Raw genomic sequence first — 24,542 nt, 5'->3', positions numbered from 1 at the left:
GGTCAGATCTGATCTTAAATTGTATGGACAATTGTACAACAAACCTAGTCCTAGGATTACAGGGAGAAGAATGAAACAAGTTTAGAATGAAAAATGCAAAAAACCATTGAATAAATTTTATGTATGAGAAGTATTAGCTAACTCCTAATAAGAGTGTATCTAAGATGCATTCCCTTTTCATGGAAAGGCATGCATGGAAAGGCATGTGGTGTTCGTCCGTTGCATGACATATATTTAAATGATTAATTAATAATTTACCTAACGAAACAACCAGGTCCCATGGTCTAGTGGTCAGGACATTGGACTCTGAATCCAGTAACCCGAGTTCAAATCTCGGTGGGACCTGTTTTCGACACCATTTTATTTAAGGCCTAAATGGCGTAGGCTTTCTTTCCGAAGACTGCACGTGTGAGGAGAGGGCAGGCTTACGGCCATCCACAAAAGATTGCAAGCCTTCTTCTGATTATCGGTTTTTCTAGTTGTTTTAGGTTGAGGGCCTAATTAACGAGTCTGCAGTCCATGCTAAGCCTTTAAACACAATCATAAGTTCATCCTAACCAAATCTCTTGCTTACAGTGGTTGAAATATGCTAACTATGGTACGCCCCCAACCTTTAGTTCATCCTTAACCAAATCTCCTACTTACAATGCTTAAAATATGCTAATTATGGTATGCCTTCAATCACATTTCCACGGGAAATAATAATATTGGTGGTAGAGGATTTTTTGGGAGTGCTAATAATATCTTTTCATTTTCACATGCATTATTTGTTTCCAACAATGAATTACTTTTAAAGGGAGAATGGACTTTTTCGGGGGTGTCAATAACATCCTCCCATTTTCGAGTCTGCATTATTTGTTTCCAACAACAATTCACGGCGTTGATTATGCCGTAGCAGAGCGCGAGGAATCAGATGCCAAAGCCGGGACGGCAGAAATCATTAAATCGGAGAGAGTTACTTTCAGCACGTCTACGTAATATCTTCCTTCCTTACCTCTCAATTCCCATTGCTGACAACATATCCAGATCCTCCTACCTCATGACAGCCAACCTACTGGCAATGAAGAGAGGCGCGACTCAAGTTGGTACTACAATGGTATATACTCGTACCAACAAGCAGAAGGCCTAGCACTTTTAAGGGATGCACGCATGCATGTCAACAGTTCCACAACATAATACGCTCACAAAATAAGACAAATATTAGCATCAATTTGAAAATCCAACATGGTATGCAAATATGACCAACTTGACTATATACCATTTTTTTGTCCCTGCTCATGGTTCCATTTCCTGACAAGATTCCAACTACAAGAAGATTCTGGCCATCAAAATGCCACAAACTCTCAATTCTGTTTGGTTTTCGTTGTACCGCTTGAAACACTCTTGTACAAGTAAAACTCAAACTGTACAGAAGGCGAAGGAAAAATTACAATCCGCAGAATACTAGTACACTGAAGTAGTAGGTACTCTTCCTACAGTGTAAAGAACATAAATGTACAAAAGTCCCAGTGATGACCAAACTGGCTACTTTGTCTCTTACACATTTAACCTTGCAGTCTTCAGGAAACAAGGCAGTTGTAGACAGAGTGACATGAAGATAATTCATGAGCTGTTATGTGGGGATACAGTAAGAAGAGCTCATAGTTGGGGGCAAGACGCAGACCAGATGAGGGCCAGGAGGATTGCAACTTATATGTGCCTCGTCCAAATCTGGCAGACCCAGTTGAGGGGGATGCACATATCCAGCAACCAGTGGTAAGCATAATATTGAAATCACCATCCTTGAACCTGGTCAAATACCAAGAAATTTTCAGGAAGGGTAGTGCCTATTATTGAGAACTGACGGCAACTTGCACAATTTAAATGTCAAAAGCAAGCAAAAGAAAATGTCAAAAAGATACCTTGTTTTGCGGAGAGCGAAACATGACCCCTTTTCCTCCCGGCAATCATCCAATTCTCAGAATTAGCATTTACCTCATACAGTACTTCATCCTGTGCCCAAGAATAATAACCATGAGCAGTTTGCAAATGAACATGAAGAAACCACAAGCTCCCATGCTAATCAAACATTCAATAGCAAGAAAATCAGCATTGCCAGCTTGCTTTAGGACTACAAATACTACTAACAAGGAAATCTAGGATAAGGATGAATAGCTTGCATAATATCTCCTCGCTAATGTTGCAGATCATCAATAGCGAGAAACTATAAGTCCGCTTCCTACATGACATTCTAGTGACAGTAATAACAGAAAGAAGAAACTATGGACTTACGTTATTTTCTGATTTTTCCCCAAGATCTTTTAACCTCTCAACTCTCCACTGCATTGTCACCAGCTGGCCAACTCGGAGTCCACTTGAAGGAAGAGGTAGGAAACCAACCGCAAGGAAAGGGTCCAGTACGGGTCGCTGCAAAACAAGAGCACTCCTGAAATTCAACTGCTTCACAGAATCATCAGAGGCAATAGGTTTCGCATCCATGGGTGTGTGGGCTCCAAGAGTTCTACTACCCGAAATTCCATATTGTATATTGAGTATGCTATCAGAATGAACTGCCTCTACTTGATCTGCACAAGGAAAACAACAATTTTGAGGGAACACACAACAAATGAGAGAGAGAGTGCAACTGACTTGCTTACATGCACAAAACTATACATACTCAGGGATAAAGAACGTCTCATTTCCACATAGAATCTCTAATTGGTTTAAGCAATTTTTTTTTTGGGGGTGAATAATCAGTCTAAGCATTTGATTTCAAGTATTCTGATCCTTATTCTAGGACAAGCCGGAATGCTAAAATCTCTGAGTAGAAATTCCAGATAAAATGTCCTATAGTTCAACGTACACAAAGCTTCAACTGTTCATAGAGATACTAACATGAAGGAATGCCCCACTGAATAGGGAAGACTCAATTTGGATAAGCATCAATAGAACTTTTCTTCAATTTCCAACTTTTATCTCCCAGTAAGAACCCACAACTACACCTAACATCAAATGATCTTACATTCTGCTTCATCAAGCAGTACAGTGTAGTAATAAGTACTTTTAAGTGCCCAAATGCATTACCAAGAAAAGTATCAAGCCAAGACATTCCAACCCCTCCATAAAATAATGCAGCAATAGCAGTGCAGCATAACCAAGAAGATAAACTTAGTGTTATCTAAAAGCACAAACTGTTAGTTTCAAAAATATGTCCAAATTCCAAATTACACGTAATCATTTTACACGAGATTCCAGTCAGAAATTTCTCAGTCATCAGTTAAGCCAGACGGTTATAAGTGCTTGACAAAAACTTCTTTGGCAATTAATGTGCACCAATTGTGGTACAATAGAGTTGTAATTCACTAGTTGCTCCAGATGCTCTCCAAATCTGAAAAACAAAAACCGGAAGTTATTTGTATTCCACGGAAACCTCTGCCCACATCACCATTCGATATTTCTTGGCCCACTATTGGCCAAACCACCCGGGCACCAGGCCCAATGTGAGTTGGATCACTTAGCCACGCTTCATCATTGGAAAAAACGAGCACTGTAGAAATACATGCTGCTCTGCCAAAGAAAGATGATGGAGAGTTGGCTGAAATGGGCACTAAAAACTCTTCAAGAAATCTCCTTAAGAAACTTGCACTTATGAGGTAAAATTTGCTTCCTGACTAGTTACAGATTCCTTTAACAATAAGGGCACTCCTACCAAGATACAGCTATTAATGTTTCAAGGTCCATCAACATGTGTGTCTAATAAATTTACATTATCTGAAACTAGAGGATAAATCTTTATAAGCATATTTTTATGTACTGTAGCCTCCTGTATTATCATATTCTGTATCATAGCGACAAAAAAGTCGACAATCCTTTGGATATAAATGTTGGACGGCTTACTTTGATATTTCTTCCTTCACTGTTTACATTCAGGAATAAATGCAGTCAATGGACACTGCATCATGTGTGATGTCTTTTTGAAGATAAAAAGGACATGAAAGAGAGACCAAAACAAAAGCAAAGGCATACCTTTGGGCAATGCATTCTCAAGACCTATACTGAACAAAGTTGCAGCTCTTGCTTTTGGAGATATGGTGAGTGGAAAGAAGGCAGAAGTTGGTCTCCTATCACCTTTGCCAATATGAGTAAAGCCATCTTGAAGATCCAGCCAAGCATCATAGACCGTCAGTGAAGCTTTCACTTGTGAATGAAGTATCACCTAGGTGAGACATGGACTTAGTCACAACTTTGACAATTGTTCTACATTCAAGTATTAAATCTAGATTTGACTGTACACATAAGTTCCACGGGCATTGCTGAAGGAGGCTAATCAGTTATAGTTAATCAGGTCGAGTTACTTGTTCTACCCTAGAAACTGAGCCCTGTAGAGAAAATTAATACCAAGCAGAGCTTAATTGTTGGGATGATTTTGATGTACTGCAGCTTAGGAACCTCAAAAAAAAATCAAAAGCATGATGCTTGACAAGGAAATATATTAATCGAAACAAAACTAGTATGACACTAATCAGAAGAAAGTGAATCCCAAACTGTGGGATTTGTACCTGTAAAAGCAGAGTACCATCATTGCATTTATCTACAACACGTGTACTGACATGGAAAGGCTCTGTAAAGTGGACTGCTAAGGTCCTGCAGAGTGGTGCCAAACTATTCCAGATCAGTTCGAAAACAGAATATCAGAATAGAGAAAAATCAATGGGAAAATGGAACAGATACTAGTACTTTTCGAATGTCTGGTTACATGATACACCAAATTCAAGTTTCAGAGCTATTGTCCGTAATCCATCCACAACACTCTGCCTCTGTGAAACTGCAGCACCTGATAAATTAAAAGAAAAACCATCAAGCAGCACAGAATGAGAAACTAAAACATAATACCTGCTCACAGCATATTAAACAACAGCAAAACTAGATTCAACCTGCTTGTGTTCCTCTATTCAATCTCTCGCTGATAGCACGCATTGGAATCCACAATATAGAAGTTATATTGCTTGCCCAATCAGGCAACTCAATCTTTCCATCGTGGAGTGTCAACTGCTTAGCTTCTGCCGAAGCATGAGCCTCATGATCTACAGATAACTCTGAGGGACCAAAGTCAGATGCATCACGGGATCCATCAGCATACCTCTCAATTTCGATTCCATATGCCTGTTCAATACTCAAACCAGGACCAGTGTCTATGTGCAGTATAGCACCCTTAAGAGGGTAGTTTATTGGCTTGACAACAATGCCAACCAATTGACATTCATTCATCAGCAAAGCGGATGAGACAGCTGCAGCAAGATCAACCAGAGGTCTCGGGTTGAATACCTGATAGTAAATTCCATTCGAATAATGATATCAATTAGAAATTAAGTATTAAACTGCCTTTCCACCCTCTGTAAGGTTCAAAAGTAAATATGAAAAAATTAATGTAAATGGAGATCAATGAGCTAGTGGATTTATCCTATCCTTAATATCAAACATATATGAAGTTGTTGAGCAAGATTTTGCCAACAATTCTCTATCATATGAAAAGCACACTACCTTCAAGATAGGCCTTGTCGGCTTCTCATAACTCATAAAATCATCACTGTCTGCTGGTCCACCTTTGGAAAAGCTATGTGATCTGAATCTCAACTGACCAATCTGCCCAGTGAGAACACCCAGTACATAAGAACCTGGTTTCTGTGGAGGTAGGGCTACTGTGATCGTATTTCTACCGGGCTTCAAGGTTGTAGCATTGGAGCTCTTCAATGCCTGAAATTTGAAAGTAAATATCATGTTTCCATAATAATAATAATAATAATCTTCTGCCAAAAGACTGAGACCTAGCATTTAAAAATGAAGAATGGAAACCTTAACGCCCTCATCAGCACTGTTCATGGCCGTCAGCGTGAGACTGAAAGAGTCAAGAACAATATCATCAGGAAATCCACTCCAAACTGTTACTGACAGGGTACCAGGATCCCCATCACATAGCTCCAATGGAGGCCCAGGATTGCCGGAAAATGTTATCAACGAGGATACATCTAGAGGCAAAGGGTGTTTCATCTCACTATGAGCTAGACGAACAACTTCAGACTGGAATGCTTGGCGTTCCTTGGTCAAGAACAATCCTTTATCTAATGACAGCAGTCTGACACAAGAAGACAGGTAGCCAGCTTGATCATTGAGTATCTTCTGACACTCTGCTAAACTGGGGAGAACTTCAGCCAACAAATTCTGCCATCCTTCACCAGCATAAAGAGCACAAACCTTCTCATACAACTTGGCAGCTAGATCAAAATTTCCAACTTTATGGTAAATAGCTGCAATTTCACCATCAAGGACAACTCCATGTCTCTTCCACCAAGAATGATGATAATTTTCAGCAGCACCTTTTGACAGATCCAGGTATTTTTGCTGTGCAATAGGGAAAGGATTTGGAACCATGAAAAAGAGAGATTAAACAATGATTGGCCAACTGAACTTGAAACTGGATACCAGGAAAATACAAATGAAAACACGACAGAAAAATCTCCAACTGTATAGTTATTCTTTATCTTTAAGTTGGAAAAAAACCAACTTTGGAAGATTGGAACCGCTAATAGAAAAAACCAACAAAAACAGTAAAAGACGAAGAAAGTAAGAGGCTCCTAAAAAACGAAAAAAGAAAGAGTTGACTTGGGCCAGTTGCTTCAGACAAATCAATGTCAAACAAACATTTAATCTTGGCCAAAATTATAAAGCATTTCCTTGAACCATTAAGTTCAATAAATTGAATTTTAAACCAAAACCAAGTCAACCAAAAACATGTAATCAAAATAGGAAAAAGCAAGATCATTATTAAGATAGTTCTGTCTGTCAACTATCCCACACATAGCTGTCGATCATTTATAAAAGGTTCTATCATAAACTAGCAGAGACAAGTATTTTACATGATGGAAGCACAGATTTTCTTTTAAGTATTGCAGGGCTCCAGTATTTTACTAATCCACACCTTAGCACCGCAGGACACATAATAAATATGCCTAGGATAAATAAACTGTTTATACCTCAAATTCCTCTGTAGAGGATAGTGATTTCCTTAGATCTGCATCAGAAATGGTATTCCACAAAGCATGCTCAGCAGCAACATAAATTTCTGCAAGTCTCATTGGTCGATCAATCATGCTCTCAAAGTTTCCAGGTGAAGAATTTGTTCGTGACATTGATATAGCATGTGCTTTAGGCAATGGAGTGAGTAAAGTTGAGCTGTTATTAAATTAAAATCAATTAGGAAGAACGAATGAAATAATTTAGGACCACAAGAATCAGATAGACAAGATCAATTAACTAGCTTCCTCAATGGCAGCAGCTTGTTGACCACCACTACCACTGAAGAAATCTTAGCAATGTACTCATGTTTCATAAGTTTTCATTACCCATCGGCAGCATTTGTTCGACCATCAAACAACTCAAACACATTTCCAGCAGAAAGAGAAGCCCTCCTGCGATTTGCCTCACGTAGAAGTACAGTTGGTTCTAAGGGTAGTGGTTTCCTCTGGATGCCAAAGTGTTTTACCTGTGGAACTTCTTGAAGAATCATCTGCACATAAAAGTTCATACAAAAAGCTTAATTTCGATATGACAAACAATGTTGAGGATGATACATGTTAAAATTACTATAAAAAACTCAGATGCTTCCAGGAAGGGCATGCTATTAACTGAAAATCCTTAATTTATAATGAAATAGTCTCAGTTTCAATGTCAAGTCCACCAAACATCAGTTAACTAGTCATTGCTACTTTCCCGAAGTGAAAGTTCAAATTTTTCACAGAAAGTAGTATCAAGAAAAGTTGATTGGCTCTATAATCTTTTTCATTAGTTTAAGAAGCAGAAAGTAGCTTGTGGTCCCATAATCTCCCTCGATTACTCCAATTATTCCTTGTTTTCCCATGGAATATCATATTTCGTAAAGTCTCACCTAGGCTTATAATCAGGCCAAACCACTATATTCAATTTAACTTACTATGACGATTGTTTTGCACTGCTCAACTAATTATCTGAAAGAACCTTATTAAAAACTTTCTTACCAAAAATGTACTCAAGCATAAACATGACTTGCAATATAGATTCAACTTAACATGAGTAATAAAATAGTATTATTCCACTTTTTTTTTGTGGGAGGGAGAGTAATACTATTTGATAAAGTTGTCTTAACTTCTTGCATCTTTACCAAACCTTTACAGTTGCTTCAGAATAATTGACACCCGATTTCAACCATATAAGCAGTTCATTCTTTTAAAAGAAAAAGAAGCTTCTGTCCAGTTACTAGATACCATGTGCAGAAAGGCACCTTTTCTTTCACAAGCACCTCTGACGAAGCATCAGGTGGAAGAGAAGGCCAAACTGCTGGCTTAGGCCATGACAGCATGCTGAGCGAAGCACTGCTTAAGAGAAGAAAATTGTCAGCATACAAGTCGGACAACCCTGGTGCTGTAGAATAGGAATGTTAAGTGTACTGGCATAGCAGCCTTATGTTTCTTGAAAAAGCAATTTATAGAAAAGAGAAAGGGTTGACTGGAGCAAGGGAAGTTGTCCAGCTACCTGTTCACAGGACTTCTTGGTATAACTGATCCATAACCAATTAAATATGCAAGTCGCATTAACTGCCAAATCCATTCTTTCATCATAAGAAAAGAGCAGAAAATTGCAAGCAGATATCTGGTGATTTTACATGAAGGAAATCACTCAAACAGTGTGTGCAGAACAGTGCAAATTTACTTGAGAGAGATTAACAACCTTAGTACGACTTAAAGAATAAAGATCCCCTTGAACACGATAAAACTCCTGTTCTACATCAGCTGCGGCTAGCCCATCTTTGTAATGGGAGGAAGTTGCATTTATTAGAGCCAAGCAAGCATTTATTACCCATGCTTCACGCATGCAGAAGGGTAATACACTCTGAGGAAAGAGTACCACCAAAAATAAATAAACAAATAAGAAAGTAATGTACAAGGAGTGAAGATACAAGACAAATAATTTAAATAATGTTAGCAACTACCTCGTGTAGAGCCAACACTTTTGAGAAGCTAATAATGAATGAGTAACCCCTTGATGCAACCTCAAATGGGCGATTTAGCTTGAATAGTAGCTAAAAAATGATGTAACAACACAAAGGTCAATACCAACTTATGGAGAAGAAAATGCCTATGAGATAATAATTCTTATTAGAAACAAAACGCTTAAAACATCCATGAAATAGCAATACAGCATAAGCTAAGTCCAAGAAAGCATTATCAACCTCAAAAATTGGTCTTGGAAATTCTTGCAATTGAAATGGAATCAAATAACTCAGCGGGATAGATCCATATGATAAATCAAGATTTATGGTGACTTCAATCAAAAGCTTTTGTAATATGATATCAAGTTGAAGACCGTCGAACAACCAAACAGTAATAGATAACAAGGGAAATATAAGTCCAAATATGGCCCAAATCTAGATTGTCCAGAATCAAACTTAAGGAAGTGTTTAAATGGAAGAAAAGCTGGTGTATCCTATGCACTACCAACCTAAGCTAGTCATAGTGAGTCTTGCACACCTTTGCTTGACAGGCAAACAGATACTGCCTAAATTCAAACTCCCGAAATGAATCGTCTTGAACCATTTGTGTCAGTGCTTTCTTTCCCAGGTTCAGCACTGCAGCTTGATCATCACCATGGTCCATACCTCCAAATTCCCGTTGTTTCCCACTAATATTAACTACATGACACAGAGAGACATATATTTAATTCCTCAGCTCTTAAAAGAAAGGGATCACAGTACCAATGAAGAAGACCAGGCAGCTTAGCAAATTTATAGAAAAGTGGACCTATGAAAATAGCCAGATCCAGCATATAGGACAACTTTATGAATCATTTTCCCATAGAAACTTCAAAAATTCCAAAACAGGAACAAAGAAAAAAACTCATGACAAAGGGATTAACAACTAAATTACTAAGTATATACTTCTTCAGTTTACCTGACAAAACTGCCTCATTAGTCCTGACAAAATCAGCAATCAGATCATTCACAAAACAGGGAACAGGCATATTTGCTGAACTTAATAGAACTGTCATCAACCAATAATGGTAGCTGAAGAATGTAACTGATGCATTATGTCAAAATTATGTGGAGATCCGTCAATGGAGATGGAAAATCAAAATTTTTAATTCAAATCCAAAATTTTAGCACCATCTCTGAAGTGAAAGTTAAGTGATTTTAGATGAATAATTAACCATAGCGTCATAACGGATCAATTAGGAGTCATAGTAGATTTGGACCCTAAGTTAGTAAGCTTCAAAGTGCATGGCTACCATTAACCATCAGTTATTAACAAATTATCCTCAATAAAAACAAACAATACAACAATTTACAGTACCTGTTTCCAGGTAGCAGAGTTCTAGTTCATCATACTCCCGCAATGAATCCTCATGGAGATGAGCAATCTCAAACATAAAAGCCAAGCTTTCCTGCAAATAGACATGATGCAGTTGCAACAGAAAAACCTAGAATGAGAATGCTAGTACTAAAGCAGTTGTATATGATAAGCCTATAGTGTGCAAACATGTAAGAACGCTGAAGACTATAAGTCTGGAGACACTAGCCTAATACCACTTACAACAGGGGGGAAAAGAGGAGTGGCAAGACATTCGACATTCAACAAGTCACTACGTTTTACATGATTACTGTTGCAGAATTAAAACAGAACTACTGATTGCTGATGGTAATCTAGCCCTCACCCACAAGCATACTCTTTAACATCATCAACCATCATACCTTAAGAATAAAGAAGTTACAGAAATTCCATACGGGCATAAAGCGCTGTTCGCTAAGCTTGCGAATTTCATCCTCATAAAACTGAATCCGCCGATCAAGTGTATTTCTTATGCATTCCGTGACTTTCAACTCTAAGTCTTCCCAAAAATTTGCATCAATTCCATGTATATCCAGCTTGCAACACCTGAATGAAACAATAATCAGCACTTCAGAAAAGTATATAGGGTTGCAGTGATCACATTGCCTTCTATCACCAAAAACCACAAGCCACAGTTTTCCATATTTTATGTCCTCTTAAGTCGATAACAAGCTTCTGAATTAGCTTGGATATTGTGTTATTCAGTTACTTGATGTTCACTTATGTTGTGGTCAAAATATAGACAGCAAATGATGGAAGAGAGAGGAGAAAGAAGACGACAATATGAATGAATCAACAATTTCAAGACAACTTCAATTCAAATTCCAACCAGCTGGTTTTGTAATGACAGGAACTCTACGCAATTTAACCACATTCAGACTAGAATATCAAATTGAGTTATCAAAATATGAATGCAACATTAACCAGAAAAACTTAACTATTAAATAAAAACTGTATTATTGCTCGATAAAAGACCTTATTTAAATTTTCAATATTACAGCTTTACCTTTCCCTCTTCTTTGAGCTGAACTCTACTTCAAGTTTGGCGTATACTTTTTTGGCCATCTTGGTGGCCTGATCATTGTGAACTGGGGCTTTAGACACAAAAACAATAAACCACTCCCGTTCGTCATTTTGAACTATTAGCTTCAGGCGTGGTTTAAGAATAGTTTTAAACTCGTCAAGATCCTAGCAAAGCAAGAAAATTTTCATCAGAGGCAGAAGAAGAAAAACAAAATCAGAATAAGGTAAAAAACAGAAATGCAGAATGAAAAAGATTGTAGAACTACCTACCCCTACCGTATTACTGTGTATCACAGTCACTAACGCACCGCAATAGATCACAATTTAAAATAAATCCATTTAAAGCTTCAACCAACATGAAATAATGCACAGAAGATGGTCCAGGAATGATATTTCCCATCGCTAACTCTAGGAATATAAGAATATCGGTGAAAAGCACTTTGGCATGAGAAAATGTTACTGGCAATTCTACTTTGCCATTCACAAAGATTAACCTTATTTCCTAAGCCCTCTCGTAACTCAGCAAATTTGAAGTTCATGGTCTTTTTTATTCTTTTAATTTTTTTAAGATTAAAAACTCATGTTTTGGATCTAGACTCTATTCCTTAATGTGTCTCAGCATATGGAATTAAACCATGTCAAGGAAATGGACAGTCTCTGTTTTAAGTCAAAAGCTTGGGTTTGGCTAAATTAAACCCCTTTTACTCCAGTATAACTCCATCTGAATTTATCATGACGAAAATCAATCAATAAAGTGCAATTAGGACATTGCATTGTAAGAACCAATTATAGTGCAACCTAATACGTGGGCTCCCATTGAGTAGCATGTCAGATATGTGATGGTATAACTGCTTATGAAGCAACATTTAACAATTCTACCATATACATCATATAAAGACACCAATAGATGATCAGGAAATTGTTTCATGCACCTCACAAGTCACAAGAACCACAGTAGCATATGGTTCTCGGAACCAGAACAGCGATTGCTCTTGGGGAAACCGGCTACGAATTCTTGAATCTGTTGTCAATATATACTCCGCAGGCAGATCATCCACAAGCACTGAATTACGGGTCTTGTTATTCAGAAATGCTCTTTTGAATGGCAACTTTTCTTCAAACCCCTTCTTGACAAGAGGCCACAAATCACTCACATCTTCAACTGAAAAGTATTCCCGGTTACAAAATGAGTCCAGGATAGCTTTATAAAGATATCGACCAAAATAGCTAGGAAAAAATAGTAACTTGATATTTTTGGTTCACTGCTCCCGTCACTTCAGCTGCTTCTAGTAACTAATGCCCTCTTTGGCGAATCCACAGGGATCAACTTTCGAAAGACTATCATTTTGCAATCTTTCAGATTAATATTCATTAGTGACAAAATTGAAGTAAGCTAAAAATGCAATCTCAAGCCCATGTACGCAAATCACTACAACTCTGCCCTGAAATATTAAAATCCAGAATGCTATCCAGAACCAATACAATACTAGTAAATTAAGCAATCCAGATGTACCATACCAAGAAATTTTGAGCAAAAACTAAAATTTTCTTCTTTCAAATAGGAACCCATTTGCCTATAGATGAAGGAGACTAATCAAAGCAGAACAGCATTTTCAAATCCCAATTCGAATTGAATTCAAAACGGGCGAGTGAGCTCCCCCCCCCGGCGGCGGGCGGAGGCACATTGTTTTTCTTTCCATAGGGAATAGTTTCTAGTTCTTACCGGCAATTATGATGCGATCGAATGAGGTTTTGATACTCTGGAACTGAGCTAAGAAGTTGGCCATCAGAGATCGGCGGAAACCATTAGCACCAAGTTGAGAAGTGATCGATAAGGAAATGGTACAAGTAAGTGTTTGGTAAAATGTCCAACAGAGAAGAATGGAATTGAATCGAGTTGAAATTCTTCCTCGCAAGTGCTGAGTGAGTGTGTGTGGGGCTTTGCCGGGTGGCGTGGTAGATTTCCTTGTTCCGTCGATTTTGGGATTTTACCACCTAGTATGGTACATTACACCTGTTAGTTAATTTTACCAAGGTTTCGGGTATCATCACGCCTTATTTTACTTCAGCTTAATTACGTCTTGGCCCTTCAAAAATTTTAACTTGGTTTTTTTAATTTAATTTTCTTTTCTTTAGAATTCTTTTTTGTGTATTGTACTTGGGAAGTTGAGTTTACATGGTCAAGGAAATAGTTGTATACATACATGTAGAAAAGCGAAAATAGCAATAAATTTATACTTCTATTTTTTTGAATCATTTAAATTTTGGTTATTTAATAATATGCACCGTGAGACATTCTTTTACTATTATAAACTCAAACTTAATCAAAGATAATCTTATGAAAGGAATAAAAGTTTAAGTTGCGTGCATGTAGCAAAATGCTCTCTTCTTTTTGAATTCTAACTCAACCTTTTCATGTCATTTAAGAGGCAAAGACAATTGTTGATTAATGACATAAAAATAGGTAATATTTGAGGAGGGAGAAAAAAAAAGAAGGGTTTAAACTCTTTATCTCATTTTGGTTGACTATTTCCATATAACAATACTAGAAAGAATTCAAGTGGCAGCTAGTGCTGAAATGATAATCCTTCAATTCATTTGCAAATAAGAGATAACCCCTTTAAGTTTTTGTTATTATTGTATTTTAACCTCTCACGATAATGCTTCTCCCTTTCTAGTCTCAAGATTGGTGCAAATGTGATACAAGATTCTGCTCTTTTTGTGACTAGTCTCATGTTTCCAAAAGAAGGAAAAAAAAGAAAAGAAAAATGGATTTAAAGAAGAAAAGAAAAAGAAATACACTTGCACAATATAATATACCAAGAACAAGAAAGCATTTTTTTATTTTTGAAGAAAGTTTTTGTAAATTAGATTTGTGAGCGTGGTAGGTTGGACATTTCAGCTTTCTTGTGCTGACTTGTTTTGCTATAGTACCCTGAGAAGAAGGCACAGGTAAAGAGATAGGCTTCGGATGAGGCGCGCCAAAACCTCCACAACTACCCCAACAACGAACTTCCTTTATGGCTCTACCTCTATGCCTCTCCATCCCCTCTCGAACAAGGTTCTTTTTCGAAATCTCGTCCACTCCATCTTGTCCTAAGCATACTTTTGTAACACCCCATTTCGCATTTCCCTTGGCTCGGTTTAATGGACTAGTTCAATTCCCACAAAGAAGACCATTTCACCCCAAACTCACCTGCATTTTTGCCAAAAAGAACCTTTCTGAGGTTAGTTCAGTCCTAGCTATTTATTGAAGTTCCATATTGCAAACTGCTGATTCTGAATTTCATTATTTAGATAAAAAATAAGTGGATCTTTAAGTGGTAAAGTTCTATCCTTTTCAGAGGTATTTTCCTGGGTGATCCATATGAATTCAAAAGCCAGAACATTTTCGATTAAGTCATGGTGTTTTTTGATTGGGACTGAGTGTGATTGATTGTTTTCATCGATCTCCCAAAATGCTCATAAACATCGATGCTTTATCATTCAGAAACCAAATTTAAAGGAAGAAAGGAAAAAACGGTCAGTTTTAAGTTTTGAAAGTCACTTCTTTGCTTCTTAGTTCTTACCCACCGAAATTCGAGTTAAAGAAAGTTTTGCTTATCTTGACTGATAAAGAACTTAGACTTCCATCTCAAAACCAATTGGTAATGAGTGGAGTGGCCCAACACATTATATACATGGCTGGAAATCCTTGGAATATCAATATGGGATATTCAACTAACATTGACATTTTAGAAAATGTGATCAAGCTAACTGCTTGGTTCCCTTTCCTCGTTGTTCATTAGCAGCGGCATTTATGTTGGGGTGGCTGGAATGAGGCACTGATCACAGGTGCTTTTGCTCTTTCTTGTTTCCCGATAACTCTCGGTCTTCTGGTTACTAATTTTTTGGACAGTGTTCTTAAGCCTTATTTCAGTAAAGAGAGGCTATAACTTTGAGACTCTGATCAATATGAAATCTAGGACAATAAATATCGTATAATTTTGGTATAACTGATGTAAGATGTACAAGAAGTTTCTGGTGTATTTTTTTTTTTTAAATGTTCTGCCTTCTGCTTCAAGGTGTTTAAAACGCATCCACCTCCTTCCTTAACCATCCTTGCAAGTGCTAATGGTACTATAAGTCTTTTTTCTCCTCAGATTATTTGCAGGATTTGTAATTTGAGTTTTGAAGTATGCAAAGTAAATCGTACTATTGTCTTGCTCTTCATTGGTTTTTCTGGGTCCTGAAATGACACTTTTAGTAATGCAGGAGTCAAGGAACTGGAGTAATACTCTTGCTTATACTCAGAATTTTTGGGATCAGACGGTAAAGAGATTTGATGGTGCCTTTGCTGGAATCCTCATTTTTCTTCAAGTCTCATGCCCAGTATTTTTAGCTGGTTGGGATTCATGGTCAGTTTCTCCAGCTGAAGCAGTTCTTTATTCCCCAGAAACCAAAATTCCTAGGACAGGTGAACTAGCTCTGCGAAGAGCAATTCCAGCTAACACTGACATGAAAGCTATACAGGTTAGTCACTTAAGTTTATGCTGACTGCTTTCTTCAAATAGGGGGATCTAACTAATACTATTTCCTTTTCTTACAGGAGTCTCTGGAGGATATCTCATACTTGCTAAGGATACCACAGAGAAAACCATATGGAACAATGGAGGGGAACGTGAGGAAAGCTCTTAAGGTACCACTGGTTTTCTTTTTTTGGGTGTTCAGGTATGGGAAAGATGAAGCAATTTACAACTAGTTTCATTACCTTCTAATTGTTCTACTTTCTGTCAATTGCAGATTGCAACAGATGAAAAGCAATCAATTTTGTCTAGCATACCACCTGAACTGAGAGAGAATGGCTCAGCATTATATACATCACTAGTAGATGGCAAGGTACTGAAAAATACAGCTGTTGATACTCCATTAAGAAAGAATAGGTTCTTTTAAAGAGCCCTATTCATTTCCCATATTATAGCAAGTCCTCTTTAAACATATTTAGAAACTTGTTTATATGATGTCCAGTTGACTTGCATTGATTAGTGATGACCATTGTAACTTTTCTCCCATGTTATGCAAGTTCCGCTTTTTCACTTTTGTACGAGTTAATTTTCAAACACAAGTGTGATGGACTCTTATGTAATTTTGAGATTTTGATTTCTTTTGAATTATTTTCAAAGTGCAAGGGAAAATACCACCATTTTCTCCTTTTTTTTCATGTGATGATTCCTCTTCCTTTTGAATTCTGAAGAATGGATGATTATTGTCCATATAATGTACTCTTCAATTCATTGTTAACTTCCTCTAGGCTGTTACATAATTTAGGATGAGATATCTAGTTGTGTCTGATGCAGTATACTTAATCAAATTCTGCAACTTATTGGCAAGAGTTTGTGTAGTTCATGGGGTGGTTTCTTGGTGTTATTGAAGTGCAAAGTGGTACTTCTATTTCTGTTCCAGGGTGGTTTGCAAAGCCTTCTGCAGAGTATAGAAGATCAGGATCCAGATAAAGTATCAGTTGGTCTTGCCTCTTCACTGGATACTGTTGCACAACTGGAGTTATTACAGGTGTTACAATTGTCTTTGGGTTCTATCTCATTCTAATAATTGTATTAGTTCTCTGCAAGTGGGAAAATGACTGCCACCTGGTTATTGATATGCTACTCACAAGGTGGACTTTTGAGTAAAATTACACTATCAATTGTGACTTACACTCCTTGCACATAATTTTCTTTTGTTTACCATATGTCAATTATTTGGTGTGAGCTTTTTGAAAGGAATCTGACATGTACTTTTGGACAGGCTCCAGGATTATCATTCTTGTTGCCTAATGAATACTTAAACTATCCAAGGTAATGTTTCTTGTTTAGTTGTATAATGCAGCTCCTTAGTTCTTTTGGTTGTTTCCTTTGCTTACATTCTTGTGATAAGCAGCCCATAAGAAGGGTAAAAGCAACTACCCGAAGCTAACACATTGAGCAATTTGAAGTTATAGTCATGTGACACAGAACTCGTCAATTTTGTAATGGAGTCTGCACTTGCAACTGTTTGTTGTGAAGAGATAGCTAGATCCATTTGAAATTAGTTGAATATTAGGTAAAGTGATTGTTACTAAAGCTATATGGGTCATTTTGATGGCTGTCTGCATTATACTCTCTTTCTCCATTACTGCAAAGGTTCTTTGTGGTAGCTCTAGTTAGTGTTTCAACAATTGTCTATACTCTCTACAACTTTCATGGTCTTTTAATTCTTCTTGTTACTGTTTTGATAGGAAAATAGTCTCATAAAGTTTCACCTAAATATTTAGTTGAAATGAGCTGGATTTGGTTATTATGTTATGATACGGCTCTTAGACATCAGAAAGGCATATTGAAGACAAAACTGTGTAGAATAACTTGCATGCTTTCTCAAACGAATTGATTGTTAATATATTGAATAGGCTCACAGGGAGAGGGGTCGTAGAATTTACCATTGAGAGAGGAGATGGTTCAACATTTTCTCCCGAAGCAGCTGGTGAACCAAGAAGTGTTGCAACATTACGGGTAACTAAATCTCCATCCTAAGTCCTGACTCTCATCCTGTTCGAAGTGTAATACCTTATCGTCGTAAATTGATTTGTGTGGAGATCTGGATAATGGAAGGGTATGTTAAGACTGACAACATTTTCTTTGGTTGTGGAGCTGATAATTCTCTGCCAACAAAAGTGTCTTTTGTAGCTTCCCCTCGTACTCCTTTAACTGGTTATTCACTAATGTTCAGGTTGTCTTAGATGGATATTCAGCTCCATTGACTGCAGGGAACTTTGCAAAGCTGGTAAGGTACTGAAATTCCCTTCATCCCAGTTACATGCCATATGAACGACATAGAAATTCTTGTTCTCGAATTTTTCTCTTTGTTCCTCAGTAAGTTGCTTAACATGACACACTGCTTTAAAAGTATGAACTTCTTAGAGAATAATGACCCAACATGTGATTCTCTATACATGGGAACTGGAGATAAACATTAATGTACTGACATGAAAGCCAATACACAACTTTTGTTCTATTTCTCATACTGATTGATCAACTTCTAGAGTCTCGTTTGTTGAACACATTTCTGACATTTGTAGATGTTTCTCTGGCCTTGTGCAATCGGAAAATCATATGGTGACGATCTCAATTATGTATAGGTGATTGATGGGGCGTACGACGGGGTGAAGCTTAACTGTGCCAATCAAGCAATAATTTCAGACGGTGAGCTTGGAAATAGCACCGGCTACAGCGTTCCACTAGAAATAAAGCCATCAGGACAATTTGAGCCTCTTTACAAGACGACTTTAAGCGTGCAGGTTTGTGAACATCTACGTGTATGCAAGTGTCAAGTCTCCACCGTTTTGTCTCTGACTCTTTTAAGTAATTGTTCATGTTAATCCTAATTGAAGGACGGGGAATTACCTGTACTACCATTATCAGTTTATGGTGCCGTTGCTATGGCCCATAGTGATGTCGCAGAGGAATATTCATCACCTAACCAGTTTTTCATATATCTATACAACAAGAGAAATGTAAGTTTGATGACAATTTTTTTACCTCAGTTTAGTCAATCTCTGAAACCATTAATAGATCGTGTATGATCTTGGCAGTCTGGCTTAGGTGGTCTGTCTTTTGATGAGGGTCAATTTTCTGTATTCGGGTAAGTAGTTTATGTGCAACTCGAGACCATCGGACAAGTGCAGAGAATTCTGGTTATGTTCATAACGTCTGAAGTTGATTAATTTTCTGGTGTAGGTATACGACTCTGGGAAGAGAAACTCTTCCTCAGATTAAGACTGGTGACGTGATTCGTTCTGCAAAACTGATGGAGGGCCAAGATCGCCTTGTATTACCGAAGAATGATAACGTGCTCGAGAGATCCTTTTGAATCGGTTATTGCTCTCAAATTGCTTGCTGGCTTTGAAAAATTCATTTTTTTTTTTTTATACACAAATGCATTATGCTTCCGACTCTTTACCATCTGTCAATGCATATCTTTTTGGAACTCAATTGTTTTATAAATTCTCTCTTTGTAGCAATGGTTTTTAACAATTTATTTGGATCTGGATGCTTAAGTAGCCCAGGAAATATTTGTCCTGATTCTCCTTAAAAAAAAAATTTCTTTCTTGTCTGTTCGTAATAGACAAAAAAAAAAATGTTTGGATAGGAATTATTCCAGATAATATTGAAATAACTCATCCAAACAAAGAATCACGCAGCCTGCTTTGACTACTTTTTTTCTCTCCCCTTCTTCTTTTTTCAGTTCTTCAACTCATGTCTCTTATTGACAAACGTTTATCTTATCTGGACAAAAATTGGTCGACTCTACACTTCCAAAAGCTGACAAGAATCGTAGCAGTCTGGACCACAAAGCTGAAGTTCTAGAGGGCAATTACTTCTTCCACCACCACCACGGGAAGTGTAAAAAATCCTCAACCTCAATAAATATATATACGATGCGTATGGATACAGATGAATAACAAGCATCTCTGTCACCCACAGATTACTGTGAAATTATTACAAGGGCCCTTGCTCGTAGAACATGTGGACTACCTGCAACTACGATGCTCCAACATTCGGGAGTAGATTCTAGTGGATCCCACATTAATTGTTCTGTTTGCAATTGGAGTCTGGTTTTCTTGTATCTTGTCTCCTAAAATATATAAATATATACATATATAATATAAAATTCCTGAGGCCCAAACGACCCACTGGCTCACATTGATCATAGAAGCTGAATAAGACAAACCGAACATAAATTTCATAACTTAGGAGGGATGCTCCACTTTGACACTCCGCCATAAAACCTGCAACTTCACAATCTCAATCAACCTTGCTTTGCAACTCCATAACATGTTTTGAATTCTACGCCTACTTTTACTCTGTGCTACAGAGAAGCTCTGCAATGTGTTTTAAATTCTACACCTACTGTCATTATTCTCTACAATAAAGAAAAGGGGTGAACTCAAGGGGTTAATTTTACTTTACAACTCCCTAAGATGTTTTGAATTCTATACATATTGCTATTCTATATTAAAAAAAAGTTCTGTAATATGTTTTGAATTTTATACTTATTACTACTCTATATTAAAAAGAAGGGGTGGATCAAAAGGATCAATAAAAAACTTAAAAGAAACTGAACCGTCAGCAAACTAAATTCAATTGAAAATTCAAAGGAAATGGGTGCGTTTACACTTGCCAACGAAGTATGTAGACTTCCCTCGACCTACACCCAAAACTAAGAGCCTAGTTGTTGGTTCCTTCTCATCCATCCGATTGTACACATTTCCATGACAAGGATCCGAATCATCCGGGCCCTACCAAGAAAGAGTGCAGAGCCATAGACCCTATCACACCAGATCACCCAAAATCAACTACCTCTCATATAAAGAGCTCGCCCTCTTCATTCCTTCACCGGCTTGATGAGAGAGAGAGACTCACCCCCATTTTCCCCCAGACGCCAAACATGGCCTCCATCAACAGCCTCACCACTCCTCAGACTTTCCTCTCTCTCCCCAAACCCAAGTCCTGCCTATGTTTTCAACCAAAGCCCACCTCCAAAATCCAATCTTTTCCCCACCCCTTCAATCTCTTATTGTCAAAGCATCATAAAGACTCCAGCTTTATAGTAGGTTCGGTGTCCAATGAGCCAGACATCATCCCAGTACAGAGCAGTGACTACACTGATCAACAAGATGGGGTTCTTGGGGGGATTGTAGAGATAGAAACAGAAGGGCTTAGTGGAGAAGATATTGTAAATCAAGTAGTGAATGGGTTTAGTAACAAAGGGAGATTGTCTTTTGAGGCTGCAACATCATCTTCTGGATATAGTGGTGGTGGTGGAACAGGGTCCAGTGTGGAAGGTGAAAAGGGGGAGCAGGAAATGGAGAGGCTAATGGATAGTGCTATTAATGCTTCCATTGTTCTGGCTGCTGGGACATTTGCTGTTACTAAGTTGCTCACGATCGACAGCGATTATTGGCATGTGAGTAATTTCATACTTCTTCTTTGTACCAAGTAATGTGACTGGAGTTCATCAGCCGTTGGGGAAATCGTAAAATTTCTTAGATTTTGGGATTGTTTCTGTGTATTTATTGGATATGAAGCTTGATTGCTATTCGTGGTAGGGAATTGCTTGATGCATAAAAACGTTATACTCTAATTAGTTTATTTTTCTTTTGGTTTAAGTAGCTTATTCCTTTTGTGTTTGTAACCCATATATTTTTATTTTTGGGTATCATCATCATAACAAGGTTCGTGTTGTTGTACTTCTTTCATGGTTCCAGTGAAGCTATGTTATGTGTGGTGCATGATGTTTGTGTTCGTCTTTAAGACTGGAAGCCTTCATTCGTTTACAAAAAATTGTTTTTTGCAGTACAAGTTCGGCTGTCCAATTCTTTCACTAAAAGCTCTGAAAAGTGGGCTAAATTACTTCCCAAAAGCATTGCTAACCTAGTGACAAGATGCTTGCTCATTGTCACAAATAGGTGCTTCTTTGACTCAAGAAGACAATCTAACATGAAAATTTTTGAGATAAATTTGACTGTATAATCTGACTCATGCAATTAGATATGTCAAAGTTTTATGCTGTCTATCAGAATTTAAGGGATGAAAATGAAGCTATGCAATCACTGCCTTCTAGGGAAAACGAGAATGGGGTTGAGAGAGTTGATACGCCATTATAGCTAATTTCCTTTTCTACTTGTTAAGCTGTTGCAAGTAATTATTATTGTGAAACGTTAATAGCTTATTATGCATTCAAATGGCATTATTAACCATGGAACAAAAAAAGGTACCAGCATATGTTTTGCATTTCAGGCAAGGGACTTGACAACCTGTTAATGTTTTGTACATGTGTAATAATGACTACTAAGAAGAAGTTACTTCTCTTTCTTCTGTTAGGGATGGACACTTTATGAGATTTTGAGATATGTACCGCAACACAACTGGAGTGCGTATGAAGAAGCTCTTAAAACAAATCCAGTTTTTGCCAAAATGATGATAAGTGGGGTCGTTTATTCTGTTGGTGATTGGATTGCACAGGTTAGTCCACCCTTTTGCAAGGCTTCAGCATTATTCTTTTTCAAGTTGTCTCAAAGCACACCCTGATTGTTAATCCTTATCCTTTAAACTGCACAGTGTTATGAAGGTAAACCTCTTCTTGAGTTTGATAGAGCACGCATGTTCAGATCAGGTCTTGTTGGCTTTACCCTACACGGATCACTTTCTCATTATTATTATCACTTCTGTGAGGTATATGTTTTGTCATGATATCTTCATTTTGTCTACCTTAATATACAGTTTTTGTTCTCCAGTAATTGATAAAGCATTGTCATTTTCAGGCTCTTTTTCCCTCTGATGATTGGTGGGTCGTTCCTGCTAAAGTATTGTTCGACCAGACCTTTTGGTCTGCAGTTTGGAACAGTATCTATTATGCGGTTGTGGGAGCTTTGCGTCTTGAATCCCCTGCCAGTATTTTTGGCGAATTGAAGGCGACATTCTGGCCCATGTTAACTGTAAGATGACATTTCTTTCTTTTTTGCTGAGATACTTGCTAATGTAATTGTTAATGTCAGTCTGGTATTGGAGTTTTCTTTCCCTGATTTAGTTGAGTGGTTTTGGTGGGATATTTTGCAAAGGGAAGCAATCATTTTATGATAGTTGTCTCCACCTTTGATACGTCTTCGCATCGGTAGACTATAATCTTTTAATCTTTTTAGTTCAACCATACCTAAAGAATGGCATATGATGGACTTTCTTATTCCTTTTTCCTGTACTGATACATGTGAGGGTTGTTGGTAGTCTCGTCTTTGCTTCTGGGGGAAGCACTAATGAGAGTGCGCTGCTTTAGGTTGTGTTCACAATATTTTGGTGGAGTTTGAAGTAAGAAATGGGTGGAAAAACTAGATCATCAGCTTCTCTAATTGTACCAATCAAAGATTTTTATTGAACTTGTTATTCTGCAATTGGTATGCCCCTCTTAACTCCATCCTTCGCCGTGGTTCAAATCTCAGGCAGGTTGGAAGCTGTGGCCATTTGCTCACCTTATAACCTATGGTGTGATCCCAATTGAACAAAGACTTCTTTGGGTTGATTGTGTGGAGCTTATTTGGGTGACAATACTCTCAACGTAAGTCTTCTCACAATTCAGTTCTAGCAATTTTCTCACATGCATTTGGTTTTTTTTTTTTTTTTTTCGTTTTTCCCCTTGGGGAGTGGAATTCTGTATTGTCATGTGGAGCATGAGTCTACGAGGTAGTGCTATACTAGGAATTATATTAGGACTTGGATGACTAGCTCTTTGGATGACTTATTTTCTGCTTCCCTTGAAATCTCTTCTTTCTAGTTATTCAAATGAGAAATCAGAATCTAGAATCTCTGAGCAAGCAGCAGAAGAAAATGTCAATCCTGCATCAATAAGCACTCCGAAGGTATGCCCGTGATAGCTTTGTGAGATAAATGTGTAGGCTTTCTGCGATGTTATTGTTAATCTCTTTCGTACTCGATCCACACAGGACTAAATGAACGGAGGACCAGAGGCAAGAAGAAGGGACGAAGAAGAGTTGTCCCATTCCTCTAGTAAATTTTGAACGATGAAATTTTGACATCAAGGATTATGGCTGCTGGGGAAATATGCATCCATTGAATTACCATGGCAGGGGAAGATGACAGTAGTATAAACTTCAATTTCCATTGTAAACAACATTGTGTATGTATAGCCCTTCTTGTAATTCCCCATCGAAATATGTAATCAGTCACTTGGCCAGGGCTATATATCAGACTCCTACATTGGTATATATATAATCTGTTGTAGTTCGTGTTAAAAACAAGTAATAAAAATCTACTTGTGATTTGTTACATAACACACAATAAATGCTATGTACTTGCTTTTTGCTATTTGACGTTTGTGTACTGAATTTTTATTTTTCCCTTTTTTGGGTTTATGAAAAGATAATTAATAATTAGTCCCGGAAAGCAATAATTACATGGATCAATCATAGCTCATGAATATGTACAGACGCCACAAGAAATAGCGATACAGAAACTAGTTAGTGCTCCATCTGCAATCGAGATTTGACAACAAAAAGCGTTCAAACGCCTCTCCTGAAGCAGAGACTTGAGATTATTGCAA

General features: G+C 37.6%; 3 protein-coding genes and 1 non-coding gene across 4 annotated transcripts; 3 read left to right on the top strand and 1 right to left on the bottom strand.

The window, feature by feature from the left end:
- The first annotated feature begins 273 nt into the window (after window positions 1-273).
- On the top strand, window positions 274-345 carry TRNAQ-CUG. The gene has a single exon. It is a non-coding gene; the product is annotated as a tRNA-Gln (tRNA).
- An 891-nt stretch (window positions 346-1,236) lies between these two features.
- On the bottom strand, window positions 1,237-13,320 carry LOC113770562 (trafficking protein particle complex II-specific subunit 130 homolog). The gene is made up of 21 exons (XM_027315059.1): window positions 13,141-13,320; window positions 12,350-12,579; window positions 11,401-11,582; window positions 10,757-10,940; window positions 10,359-10,449; window positions 9,540-9,700; window positions 9,002-9,091; window positions 8,740-8,901; window positions 8,545-8,606; window positions 8,294-8,384; window positions 7,380-7,543; window positions 7,011-7,209; window positions 5,833-6,378; window positions 5,521-5,733; window positions 4,914-5,304; window positions 4,717-4,813; window positions 4,539-4,623; window positions 4,006-4,195; window positions 2,272-2,564; window positions 1,902-1,992; window positions 1,237-1,788 (listed from the first exon to the last, which is right to left on the bottom strand). Exons 1-21 carry the CDS (start codon window positions 13,202-13,204, stop codon window positions 1,613-1,615), a joined length of 3,762 nt encoding a protein of 1,253 aa, XP_027170860.1. The 5' UTR covers window positions 13,205-13,320; the 3' UTR covers window positions 1,237-1,612.
- Window positions 13,321-14,366: 1,046 nt separating this feature from the next.
- Window positions 14,367-20,102, top strand: LOC113772433 (peptidyl-prolyl cis-trans isomerase CYP37, chloroplastic). Its single transcript, XM_027317026.1, has 13 exons — window positions 14,367-14,644; window positions 15,672-15,929; window positions 16,006-16,095; window positions 16,200-16,295; window positions 16,860-16,967; window positions 17,202-17,251; window positions 17,839-17,941; window positions 18,159-18,212; window positions 18,568-18,726; window positions 18,820-18,942; window positions 19,021-19,070; window positions 19,166-19,302; window positions 19,674-20,102. The coding sequence occupies exons 1-12, from the start codon at window positions 14,438-14,440 to the stop codon at window positions 19,296-19,298; spliced, it is 1,431 nt and encodes a 476-aa protein (XP_027172827.1). The 5' UTR covers window positions 14,367-14,437; the 3' UTR covers window positions 19,299-19,302; window positions 19,674-20,102.
- Window positions 20,103-20,832: 730 nt separating this feature from the next.
- LOC113769828 lies at window positions 20,833-24,284 on the top strand. The gene is made up of 7 exons (XM_027314129.1): window positions 20,833-21,395; window positions 22,313-22,453; window positions 22,550-22,663; window positions 22,753-22,926; window positions 23,425-23,540; window positions 23,757-23,841; window positions 23,926-24,284. Exons 1-7 carry the CDS (start codon window positions 20,877-20,879, stop codon window positions 23,929-23,931), a joined length of 1,155 nt encoding a protein of 384 aa, XP_027169930.1. The 5' UTR covers window positions 20,833-20,876; the 3' UTR covers window positions 23,932-24,284.
- The last annotated feature ends 258 nt before the right edge of the window (window positions 24,285-24,542 follow it).

The sequence above is a fragment of the Coffea eugenioides genome, chromosome 5, assembly GCF_003713205.1.
Source record: "Coffea eugenioides isolate CCC68of chromosome 5, Ceug_1.0, whole genome shotgun sequence".
Classification (NCBI taxonomy): domain Eukaryota; kingdom Viridiplantae; phylum Streptophyta; class Magnoliopsida; order Gentianales; family Rubiaceae; genus Coffea; species Coffea eugenioides.
The sequence above is the reverse complement of the archived record's forward strand: the minus strand, read 5'-3'. Positions and strand labels throughout refer to the sequence as shown.

What these genes read in the sequence shown, in the direction of transcription:
- LOC113770562 (XM_027315059.1), bottom strand. Translation starts at nt 13,204, where the DNA reads ATGGCCAACTTCTTAGCTCAGTTCCAGAGTATCAAAACCTCATTCGAT. An exon ending in CGATCGCATCATAATTGCCG is followed by an intron (nt 12,580 to 13,140) that starts GTAAGAACTAGA and finishes AATACTTTTCAG; the next exon opens with TTGAAGATGTGAGTGATTTG. An exon ending in TTCGCTCTCCGCAAAACAAG is followed by an intron (nt 1,789 to 1,901) that starts GTATCTTTTTGA and finishes GTATTTGACCAG; the next exon opens with GTTCAAGGATGGTGATTTCA.
- LOC113772433 (XM_027317026.1), top strand. Translation starts at nt 14,438, where the DNA reads ATGGCTCTACCTCTATGCCTCTCCATCCCCTCTCGAACAAGGTTCTTT. An exon ending in ACGTGAGGAAAGCTCTTAAG is followed by an intron (nt 16,096 to 16,199) that starts GTACCACTGGTT and finishes TGTCAATTGCAG; the next exon opens with ATTGCAACAGATGAAAAGCA. An exon ending in AGACGACTTTAAGCGTGCAG is followed by an intron (nt 18,727 to 18,819) that starts GTTTGTGAACAT and finishes TCCTAATTGAAG; the next exon opens with GACGGGGAATTACCTGTACT.
- LOC113769828 (XM_027314129.1), top strand. Translation starts at nt 20,877, where the DNA reads ATGGCCTCCATCAACAGCCTCACCACTCCTCAGACTTTCCTCTCTCTC. An exon ending in TCGACAGCGATTATTGGCAT is followed by an intron (nt 21,396 to 22,312) that starts GTGAGTAATTTC and finishes TTCTTCTGTTAG; the next exon opens with GGATGGACACTTTATGAGAT. An exon ending in TGGGTGACAATACTCTCAAC is followed by an intron (nt 23,541 to 23,756) that starts GTAAGTCTTCTC and finishes TCTTCTTTCTAG; the next exon opens with TTATTCAAATGAGAAATCAG.